Source organism: Malurus melanocephalus, unplaced genomic scaffold (genome assembly GCF_030028575.1).
Source record: "Malurus melanocephalus ecotype Western Australia unplaced genomic scaffold, MMel_1.1 scaffold_62, whole genome shotgun sequence".
In the NCBI taxonomy this organism is placed as follows: Eukaryota; Metazoa; Chordata; class Aves; order Passeriformes; family Maluridae; genus Malurus; species Malurus melanocephalus.
This window is the reverse complement of record NW_026623294.1, coordinates 995,741-1,008,201: the sequence shown is the minus strand read 5'-3', so window position 1 is coordinate 1,008,201 and position 12,461 is coordinate 995,741. Positions and strand designations below refer to the sequence as shown.

The following is a 12,461-nucleotide window of genomic DNA, read 5'->3' as shown; positions in this document are numbered from 1 at the left end:
ATGAAAGCCCTTAGCGATAATAAACCATCTATATTTTCAGAATAAACAAAGTGGAATGTGACTTTCTAAGAAAATTTGGAAGTAGTATAATATATGAACACTTGTTCATCTATTCATTGACATTAATAACATTAACTTTTTTTTACCAAAAAAGGTTTTTTTGACAGCATGTGCACATACACATATATATAACATGGAGATATTTTATCTGTTTACTAAAATGAAAATTAGAAAATGTAGTTTGTTCAAGAGCGCACTAAAGAGACAGAACCCATAAAGCCATGTGTGTGCACAAGAGAAATAGAGCTGTGAGCCTTCTGGACCTACTCACTGCTGGGATGCATTTACCTGCTCAAATCCTTGTTCACTCAAGTGTGCAGGACAAATTTTCCTCATTAAATGATTCTAAAGATGACCACACAAGTTGAAAAGCATGTATCTTTGTTGAAACCTTGAGGCTATTCTGTTTGGGACACTGAAAACACACWTCACAGGGCTTCATTAACACAGCCCAGATTAAGGATATTAACAGAACCTTGCACCACTACAAATTATGTGAGCCCATGCGGAACTCAAACGTGCCTCTTGTAAAGAACACTTGAGGCTCAGCAGTCCCCAGTACAAGCAGAAGCTGAGACAATCACGAGATCTCGGGAGTGGGCGCCTCAGGCCTGCCTGCTGATGCAGAGAGCTGCTCTGGCACGGGGCTGAGTCTTGACTAGCTGGCCATCATCCCTGAGACTCAGTACTTGAGCCAAATATGTAGAAATTTATGTTACAAGTTTTATAGTCACAAACATTTTAAATCCARTGATCTGTAGTTTGTTTGTTCACATTGTTTATCTGGACTCAAAGGCAGAGTGATTCATAACATATGGAAATTAGGGAACACTTTTGCTCTGAAGAGCTCTCATGCTGTCTTGACTTTCACAGCATTAAGAGCTACACAGTTCTTTCATTCATGCTTTAATTTACCAGTAAGGCTCAGAAGGTATCAAGTGTAAGGAAAAATGCCTTAGTAAGTTTTGGCTTGTGTTTATTTATTGCTAATGTATAGKCTCAAGCAACACACAGTAGACAGAGATAGGGCAAGCATGAAATACTTTCCYAGAACACCCTCTCAGATGTCAGCATTCTGTGGATCACCAATTTAAACATCTTAAAATAATGCACACAGTTAGGCCATAAACTAAAAATCAGCCAAGGCATAGGAAATGTTTATTTTAAGGACTTATTTTGGTTCAAACTTCTTAAAATTCACATTCTTAAATCAAAGAAATTAACAAAAATTTGTGCTTGGACAGTGGAAAGCACTTTCACTAAAGTAAGATTTCAAATATATATGGATGTGGAAGTATACGTGGAAGCCAGCTCTTAGCTGACAGATACTTGACAAATGGGAATGTTAATACMATCTACAAACAATGTTAACCATTACAAACCATACTCTGGGCCTTGGGGAAGCAGAAATTTCATCTCCCCTGAAATGAAACTCTGACCATCTAAAAATTATGTGTCCAGTCTGGCAAGTCATCCAACCCCTGGGATATTCAAGGAAAATACAGAAACTTCCATAACCTTTGGTCAGAACGGGGAGCAAYTGCCTTTGAGAAGTGTGTGTCTCTTTCCCTTGATCATAAGAACACACGTACAGCCAGTATTACACATTCGCTTCCTAAATGTTAAATTTAGGTGAAATAGATACCAAGTATAATACACAATATAGATACAGTCTACAGGCTAACCAAGTCTCCATTAGAAAGACTGAAATGCCTCTAAGGCTGTGACAGCAGAGAAATGCATTGCTATATTGGTGCATTTTTTGAGAAATAATGTTTGAACATATTATTCAATGATATGGGCTAAATTCACCACTGGCAGCAGCAGTTAGAATCACCCTAAACTAGTGGAGCTTACCTGCTTACACRTGCAAGAGTAACATTTCTTTATCAAAGCCCATATTTATGAAGAAAGCTAACTAGGAAGGTACATTAAGGTTTTSCCTTGACATTTCCTGAAAGGGAGTTATGACATTAAACACTGTGGAGGTTTTAGCTTGCTCTCCCAATTAAAAGAAGCCTCAGTGTATTTCCTGGTCTGTCAGTACCTCTCCACTTTATGTCCACTCCTAACTCCTGTAATTTTGATCCTTTTAGCTTGGTAACAATCAAATTTGGCAAACAACAAACAAGCAAAGCCATGAAGTTATTATAAGCTGGTGGTAACATGGAAACTTGGTAGAAGATACTGATATTGCCTGAACTTTGTCACACTATCAGAGAACTCACTCTGGAGAAAAATCCACGAAAAATAGACTGCAATGCTTCTCCTGATTAGGAAACTACTCATAAATTTAGCTCATCTTACAAACRGAGCAGATTAGACATTGTCTTGTGCAGACTTGTTTGTTTACCCAGCTAGGGAGATTATATTCTAACTGAAAAACCTGAATAATCAAAGAGAAATATAAGACAAAGCTTAGACTTTTTACTGTTTAAAAGGCACTGGGTTTCATGTTAAAAGATTCTTGTTCATAGGAGTGGCCCCTACTCTTAGGCCCACCCCTCAAAACAACTCACTTTACTTTCAAGACCTTTGACTTCCAGGGCACTCCAACATTTTCTATACCTGATGCATTACTAAGCATTCGCAGGACCAGTGGAAGTATGACTGCTGACAGCTGGGAGACACAAGTACAAACAGTTCATCATTAAACTTTAACACAACTTACTTCTGCAAGTTCTTTTGTCTGGGTTTAAAATGAACCCTGSGTGGCATCTACAGTAATAGGAGTCCTCAGTGTTAACACATTCGTGTTGGCAACCGTGGTTATCCAAAGCACAGTAGTCTACAACTGAAAAAGAACAAGACCAACATGTGCAATTAGAAAAACAAAATAAGAACTCTTATGCATAGACATTACGGTACTAGTGACACRCAGTAGCTAAAAAAAGGAAAAGCTGATGTAATTTCTGTCCTGAAAAGTCTTTCTGCAAAAAGTAGTGCACTTCCAACATGAGTTGGTAAATCAGATTTTAAATCAGTCCTGGATTATTTCTTAACTTTGCACATTTATCAGCTCTCAGATTGTGAAACGCCTTCTCAACATGTTTTCTTAGATATGGAAACCTTGCCTCAGTCAGTAACTCTGTCCAGATGTTCCCACTGTAGGCCAGGGCATAGCAAAGTTTGTTTGATTTAGTTTCTGTCTTCTGTCTCTCAAGTCCCAGTCCTGGAATTGCTCTTTTTTCCTTAGTTCCTTCCCAGCTGTATTAACTCTCAAGAGCTCCTTCTGTAGCCTGATTATATAGGAGAATCTTGGCAATGTCTTCTACATCATGGACTGTCACAGGACATTCATTCTCTCCAATGTGCTCCAGATTCATTCTGTACAAAGCAGCTACAATTACAAAGTCTGCGAGCTTCAGGCTGATATTCACCACTGATATTTTGCGTATATAATACCTTTTGCAAGAAAAAAATATCACAGGCAGTCCAGTCACTTATTTCATAAGTCTGGTCATTTATTACACAAATCCATATTTTAAAATTAGATTGCCAAAGGGTAATAAAGTAATACTTCAGAGTTCACTCTGTCAAGCCCATTCAAGTTGCCAAAGAAATAAAAGGATTTTTAAAATTTCTTTGCAGTTTAAGCTGTATCTTCACAATGGAAGTTTTAGAAGAAATGAMAGCTAAGTCACCAAGCTGCTGCTCTGTCCCCAAAGAACTGCCAAGCCTACATTAGGAAAATATACCTGATTCTTTCTGCAGAAGACAGTAATGTGCTTAGCTTCATACCCAGACAGGTTGCTCCTTGCCAACTGAGTAATTTTTTTTCACTACTTTATACTGCTGAGCCTCACAAATTTCTTTAAGAGGCAGTAATTTGTTTTAATTGAATCAATTCTTTCTTCAATTGCCCCACCGATGTAAATCATGCATACTCAGGTGTGCTAATATATTTAGTCAAGGTCATCTAGTCAGGAAAGCAGATAATGTATTCAGGTACTTTGAAAGAGTTTCTTTTAACCCTTCAGAATATTTGTGTTGAATCAATTCAAATTAAACTACTTACTGGCTACCATGTGATGCCATTTTCCTGGCAAGCACCTTCCTGTKTCCACACTGAATAGATTCCTATTAAAACCTGTTTAGTGAATATATATTTCAAGGCTATAATGTGCCATAAAATTAGCTGTTCTCTTAAATTAATTCTAACCTATGCACATTTTCAAGTGTTTAAACAACACATCAGGAAATAGGTAGGCCAAAGAATATATTCTAATTAGCATAATGGGAAATAGCCCATATGGATGTCTCTGTAAAGTCACCCCCTTCTCTGCATTTATACCTTAATGAAATTAATTTTACTGAAATACCTACAACTGCCCAACTAATGATAATAACAGTGAGAAGAGATGGACAATGACCATTTAGTCCAACCACTTCACCAGTTCAGAGTTGGCTTTGTCCAAATGCCTCTCACACACTGACAGGCTTGGAGCATCCACCTCCTTTAGGAAGGCTGTTCCAGTGTTTGCCCACCCTCTCAGTAAAGAAATGCTTCCTAATGTCCAGTCCAAACCTCCCCCAGCACAGCACTGAACAATTCCCACACATCCAAACCCTGGGAGAAAAGCTYGGAATGGACCTCACTCTTCACATTCCCCCCTCAATAAGCTGTAGAGAGAGATGAGGTTGCCCACTYAGTCTCTTCTCCAAACTAGACAGAACCAGAGTCCTCAGCTGCTTTTCACAGATCATTTCTTCCAGCCCTTTCACCAGCTTTGTTKTTTTAGRGACAACTGAACAGGTCTMAGAATGCTTTATTATGAGCATCTGAGCAACTATGACCCTAAACACTTTCAGATGACAGTCTCTGGAGCTAAGAACTGTACCTTATTATGGAGATGCAGTTACTAATGTACCTTAGACAGAATGGGGAAAAAAAACCCAACAAAATCAATAACTAATTTTTTCAGGCTTGTTTTTCAGCATTAACAGCCTTCTGAACTCTCCTCTCAGAAGCAGGTCTGTTGGCTTGTAAGAGCAACAAGTGCATAAATTTAAGTTATGCCTTCCTGTTAACACGGTTAAGAAATCAGAACATTCTCTTGACAGTTTTTTATCTCTTTTGGAGATAAGTATCATTCCCTTTTTCCCCAACAATTTTTATATATAAATTGCACTAATTACAGGCAGGCTTAGCCTTGCAGACTGGCACTAGTAATTGACCTAGAAACTCATTTCAGTTTTAGCTTCATGTTTCATTTTGGTGGTACTTGTTTAGAAGGGAAACTTGTCAATAGCATTCCAGTCAGAAAGTAGATAAGTTGTCCAAGGAATTAAATCTTCCTAAAAAGACTAAGAAAATGTATAAATTTGTGTCTCTTATACTGAAGTGCTGTAATCCTTTAGTTGGTATACAGAAAATATACACGGTTTGTACAAAGGCAAAGCAGAATAATATTTTTCTAATTAACAGAAGTTTCATTATTTTCATGATTCTATGCTGAGCCATGAGATCCATACAGGAATGTGAACGCTTAATGATTTCACTGTTTTTTCTCATGTCTATTTCGATWAGAAATTTTTCTAAATGATTAATTAGAGTCCTTTTTAGGGAGCAAACTTTAATTCAGTTGTCTCCTCCGACGTTTGTTCCACCTTGTTTTTCTCACTTGACATTAGATAGTCTAAGTGATGAGAACCATTTTTTATTGCCAGTTACCAGTTCTGCACTCCGGGTGCTTACATTGCCTTTTTAAACCGTGGGCTGCATGGGTCACCTTTCTCTTATATAGTTGTTTCAACCCTATTAAGTTTATGTAAGTTATTCAGGCTTGGGAGAATGAAGTAAGTTAAGGAGAAGGTAGAAGAAAAGGTGACAGAGTAAAGGCATAAGGAAGATTAAAAAGAACATAGGGGAAGAATAGAGCAGACTCATGGAACATTCGTAAGAACCTAAAAAGCAGGCAGTGGCAGGACCACAAAGAGGTGCCAGCAGCAAAACTACTCCCAAGAAAAGAAGACCCAAGCCCAGCAGCGGCAGCAATGTGGAGACAGCCTAGCACTASTGCCAGGAAAGAGAGGACAGCAACACCAAGAAGGTGGAGAGACTGAGTGTCCAGCAGCATGATGGAGAAAGGATGGCCCATTACCACCAAACTTCAACTGATAGGGCTCTGTCTATATAAAAAACAGTTCAAAAAAGGCAAAGTGATGGTGCCCTGCCAGAYAGTTTCAAATATTGTTTAGTCTAAAAATTTGTTCATAAACTGCTCATTGCAAACATTCAGAATGGCTGGTTGCTCAGTGGACACCATGAATGGATACATTGTGAGTTCTGGCTSTGAGATTTTATTTAATTACTGCCATTCAAGTAACTGGCTGTCATGCATCAATARAACAATTAATATTACCATTGATCTTTAAATTAGCCCATCAGAAAAATCTTGATAAACATGCCYGTGAAACGAATTTTTGGCACTTTGTCATTTGCTTTTGCTGTAGTTAAAATTTTAGAATTCTTAGGTATCTTAGATGGAAATCTTTGACTCTTTACAAGAGTCACAATGTGTATTTCCTACTGAATTCTCTTTTCATTCTCTGAAAGGGGATGAGAGTAACCTTAATAAAGTTACGGCTTTTTGCAAAATGTTGTTGTTCTCAGTGATCTCTAGTATATGTGTACATCAAGAGCTTTCTTCTGATCCTTCTCATTTGATAATAAATACTTCACAGAAAGAAAGGGTCAGTTAGATTAAGAGTGGTGAAGACTGAAAGTTATCATTACTGATTCAGTACTACACAGTTTCCCTCACAAAATTTTCCAGTAAGGATGATTATTCATTGGTGATCACACCCGCACAAGCTGTAAATTTTTAGTAGTAGCATATTCCTCAAAAATCTCAAATTGTTCAAACCTGAAAACTCATCTGGAGGCTGACAATAGGATTTGCAGTTAAATTAGCATCAAAATTATAAATCACCCAGACAAGCTTTTCCTGTTCAAGAAATGTAGAGAAACTAAGTTATGCATGGATAAAATATAATTAATATACATTGAACCATTCTCGTTAAGTAAGAAATGAAGAAGTCAAGTGATCAAATACACAAATGCAAAAGAAAACTAAAAAATAGAAATATTAATMATGTACTTTAAAATCCCAACTTGTACTGCTAATTATTGTAGTGGTATGTATGAATAGCATGAATTCATGCTTTGTTGCTAAACTAGGTACAAATGAATAGAAATCAAGTGGAGAAGCAAAAGTCTATAAAAYCCAAGATAGTGAACACATGCATGAACTGTATTTTGAAAACAACTGAAGAGGGAATGCAAAACCTTTAAATGTCAACAACAGAGCTTATAATAAACCTGTATCCCTTCATGCTGAAGAGAGTCAGTGAGAAGGTAGAAAAAAAAAGTCCAAGATGTATCACACCTCCAAACAACGCTCTTCAGACTTTGCAGGTAAGTTATTAGCAGGCCAAAAACCAAATATCAATGCAAGAAATTTAATAAATGGCACAGAAACCTTTTTAAGCTTTAAATAACAAAAATGACTTTGTGCTTATTACAGAGGATAATATTAGACTTGACATACAAAGAATTTCTCCCAAATGATGCTCTGGTAGCTACCTTCCTGGGAAGAGTATCCCGGGCTGCTAAGGACCTTTCAATGTAATAGAAAATAGTAACAACAGCTGATGACACTAAACATGAATATTTTTGATTAGAATATATGGTAGGAAAGAATTGGAGATGAAAGAAKCTATCAACAGAAGTCACAGATTTTCTGCCTCAGGATATAATCCAATAAATATCCTAATGCAAGTAAAGGTCATGAGGATAAGCTAAGATTATTTAATGAAAGTTAGATATAGAAATTTGGGCCAGAACATCAAACTTGCCTAAATAACCAATATTATCTGCATTTTCAAAACAATTTGGCTTCAAAAAGCAGGTTCTCAAAATGGCATATGAGGGGGCAAATTATTCTGGAGACAAATTATGTTGAGAGCTTTAAATACTCCTCTACTGAAATCATGAAGCTACAAGTAAAGGGAACTTTTCTGAAGAGTAGGTACAGAGTGAATGTTGTTCAAAACCTTATGTAATCCAAAGCATTAAAAACGTCAAAACCTTGTTTGTGTGTCCTATGTGAAGCTACATTTAGAAAGTTCCATAAATGGTCACCTATTTCACATCTTAAAACAGGGTTATCCTGCAAGCCAATAGTTCTTGAAAGTTCTTGAAATAGTTCTAAGAGAAAGATGTTAGAGCTGTCTTAAAATGACAAGAACAATTAAGCTGGTGGATAAAAGCATTGTGGCAACCTGTGGCAGGTTTGAGGCCAAGGATTCACTTGGATTCATTTCCATGGGACTTCAATATATGTTTGAAATTAAGCATGCATCTAAGTGCTTGTCTGAAGAGAATACCTAAGAAATAATGTATTTTTTTATTCACATCTCCCTAGGGATTTATTGCAGTGGATACCAGAAGACAGTATTTTTTCAGAATGTAGCATGGGATGAAAAGTTTACAAGAATAGGTGCATAGCCTTCTGAAAGAGATTATACCAGAAGTATTTCCATGCATAAACAGAGAAGAGGAGCAAGATATTTAACAGTAATAGAGAGGGAAGTATGTCTTGTGTTAAAAAATTATTGTACCATATTTCCACACTCTCTTTTTTGAGCTCTAATTCTTGGAGCTGATATTTACTTCCTCATTGCCCATAGTGAAAATTAAAAGCACATAATGGATGGGTTCTTAAAGTGGCTAAGSTCTCCTTAAAGTCATTTTCCCAAAAAGGGGTTGAAATCTCTCCCCACATGACCATAAAATCAAGTGAAAAAACAGCAAGAAATTGTCTCCTTACAAGTTTTCCCATGCATAACATCTGTCCAAAGAGGAGCTACTGACTTTGTCCAACTCTTTTTTTAATGGCCACATGTCATGCCAGTACATTGGTGGACATCTACATGGATCCTGAATAAAGCATCGGGTGTGTTGTTTCAAAACAGAAAATTACTTTGCGTGAAACTGGTTGGACCAATTTTCCCAAGACACCATTCATTATCAGTGAAGGCCTACAAATGTGTCACTTACGTGTTCTTTCTCATCTATCACTCGTACAGGAGAACATCATTGTCTATGAYTAAAGTGGATACTCATTGATATCGAATCTTCCTTTGGTTTGTGTCAAGAGATAAATGTGAATTGCTGCATTCATACTCACCAACACAATTCTTTCCATTTGCAGAAAGCTCATACCCTTCATAACACTGACAGACGTAGGACCCAGGTGTGTTCACACAAATCTGTTCACAGGCATGTTTCTCCACAGCACAAAGGTCCTGAGCTAGAAAACATAATTGCATGAGTATGAAATTCTTGAACTTCTACAATGCACAGGTAGACTATAGATCAAAAATAAATTTCAGGAAGCTACAGAGAGCCCTTTACAGATGAGCTCATTTTAACACCGATCATGCCAATATTCTGTCTAACAGTGAAAGCCAATAGGATCAGTCACTCAAAGCTGAGGCATTCATTTCTTCAGCTGAAGGCAGTGAAGGGCCAATGGTGCCTAGTAGAGTTACTTGATGTATGATTGTCTCAAGAGTTGAAAGGGCAGTCTTCGGAGATTCTTTTTTTTTTAATAAAAAAGTAATTGTTTCTATTTGCGTCTCTGTTGTTTTTGTGTAACCAGATAAATGATGATGACTTTGGAAAGGGAAAGAACAGGAAAACACAACAGCAAAAGACTATGGATATTTAATGTGGATGGGGATATTTAATTTCTGAGTTTTAGAATTTTTAACTTTTTGTGCAAAATGCCATATAGCAAGAAACCCCTCCCATGCAAAAGATCTCACAAAAAATTACAAATGAGGTCAGTTCAGCACCTAGCCAAATAAAGCACACTGGGCTTTCTTTTCAACAGACTAAAGCTTTATGAGAACCCCAAGTTTCCCCAGCGAAAGCTCTGGAAAGCAGAGTACTTTGTGTTGCTCAGAGACTGCTCAGCACATAATGGTCATTTACAGCTACAAAATAGGCTTTTGGAACGTGTTTGAGGAAATCAGCCAAGCAAAAATGAATTTTCTTTTATAGTTGTCTGCTTCATATCAAGCGGCATGATGAACAGCATAAACAGTCGCTTAACTCTTTTGTTCCAGTGTAAACACCCACAAATAGATAATTTTCCAGCTTGTTTCAGCTACATTCCTCTTTTGTGCTATTTTGTTCATTAATGTAAGATTTGAGCATCTCTAGAGAAGAATGGGAGAGATTAGTTAAACAAACAAATACAGCATAATCAGTAAAGAACACCCATTATCTGACACAAACACTCTTCTCTAGAAAAGTTAGACCACAGTACATGAAAGGATCATCCTTTGCATGCATGCAAAACTATCATAATTAAACAAATGTAAGAATATTTTAAGTTAAACAAACCATTTCCCRGCCTGAAACACAGTTATCAGTTCACTGCTGATTGAGGCCATTTGGTTAAGAGCTTTAAAGAACAGAGTACAGATATGGTGTACTCTCACAACATTAAAAGAAAGGGAACAGAAAAATGAAAACAGAGTCTAACTTTAGGTATAAAAGAATTAAAGGAGAGTATAACATTAGGTACATACCATTCATCTTTTCTGCACTGTTTAATTTAGAAAGTGTTAAATCATGTATATAAGGAAACTGTTCATGGAAAAGCTGCTGAATACATCCAAACCTTAGATAAATACATCTGGTTTATGTTGATCATGTATTGTACTTAATATAAACATGATGAAGATTTATTTTACTTGGATGTCAAGTAAGGAACCCATTGTCTCTGTGGCAATTTGTCTCTATGCACTTGTGGGCAATTAGCAGCCAATGAAGGTAACTAAAACACAGACTATGCATTTTTCTATCACTGTGGTTCCCCTACTTCCAGAACTCAGCCGTCCCATTTGTCCAGGCTTGGCTCCCCATCCTCATGAATTCTGTTACCTCTCTGTGGACGGTTTTAGACATAATGGTTTCACCTTCTCTAGACTGATACTGCATCATCTCTCTCCTTCACCAATGATTTGCACCATCCTAGCACATTTAAGATCCCTCTGATGACTCTCAAATTTCCAGCTCTAATTGCTAAAATTAGTTTATAATTTGGTGATGTAAAAAAAAATTCAGAGGCTACAAACACATTGAAGGACTAATCTCCCTTTCATACTGATCAAACTGCAACCTGGTATCATATGACTGATGATCAAAGCAGGTACACAATCAAAGAAGTAATGTGCAATTTATAAGTCATAGCTAAAAAAGAAAGTAAAGCAATATAGCAAAGGATTTCAAAAATGGTAGAGAGAGAGCATATTGAGGGCTAYTCTGTATGGGTCACCAGTAGGAAAATTACACACAGTTCCAAAACTCTTGGAAATTAACCTGTATTTGAAGTAGTGCAGTCCCAAATGCTGAACTACTGGCTGAGAAAAACTACGGAAATATAACAGTAAAAAGAAGAGACAATAAATAAAGATTTTTTTCATACTTACAATTGAATTTTTTAAAACTGATTCACAAAAAAAACAGTTCAGTTGTCAAAATTGACGCTAGGGGTAAGGATTGGAGCAATGTGTGAGAGGCAATTAAAAAAGAAAAGAAATTCTGAATTTTAAACAAATTTCAGAAAATTGAAAGAAAAAATACTTTATTAACATTCATTTCATGTGGAGAGTTTAAAWGAAAGGCTTAAAGGATACAAAAGTTTTAAATGAGAAGCATTTTAAGAGGGACACAATGAAGAGAAAAGGTTAGACAATACTTCTGAAATGTGATTACATTGTTGGAGCCATCATTTGTAATAATGATTACATCATATGACTGCCTTTCTGGTGAGTTATAGCAAACCTGCTAAAGCAGAGAAAGTAGGCTCTATGAAAATTGTTCTGGTCACTATCCTTGTCTTGGCTGAGTTGCTAAATTAAATAACAATTTGTAAATATTCCAGATTGGACTGGTTTGTTGGGGTTTTTTTTTTGCATCTTCTGAAGGAAACAAACCCACAAATAAAGTGTTATCTTTGTTCCATTTAATGCAACACACTGCCTTGTAATTCACAGAAATGCTTATGACAAATGTCTACATTTGGTGAAGGATGTGGTACRAAGGAACAGAAAACAGAGATTCTKACAGCTCAACAGCACAGAAGGCGAACAGTTCTAAAGTGGTTTTCCTGCTGTAGCCCAAAGGGTCTGAAGATGCTTCCATGCAGGAGTGAGAATATCCTGATCACTCTGGACATTATTTAGATCCCATACCTATTGACTGAGGCTCTGAAACCATGTGTCCCACTACAAACGTAAAGATTCTAATCCCCAAGCTGCAGTCAGATCAGATACGGACATACCCTCCCTGTTTCATTGATGTTTGGAATTTGATATTAAAC

At 36.8% G+C, this 12,461-nt stretch overlaps 1 protein-coding gene across 1 annotated transcript in view; it reads right to left on the bottom strand.

The window, feature by feature from the left end:
* MATN2 (matrilin 2) overlaps positions 1–12,461 on the bottom strand; it is a 68,571-nt gene that overhangs the window by 28,602 nt on the left and 27,508 nt on the right. Inside the window, exons 5-6 of the mRNA XM_057366250.1 lie at positions 9,255–9,377; positions 2,732–2,854 (exon numbers count right to left, since the gene is read on the bottom strand). Of these exons, the coding sequence (XP_057222233.1) occupies positions 2,732–2,854; positions 9,255–9,377 (246 nt within the window). The remainder of the gene's footprint in view (positions 1–2,731; positions 2,855–9,254; positions 9,378–12,461) is intronic.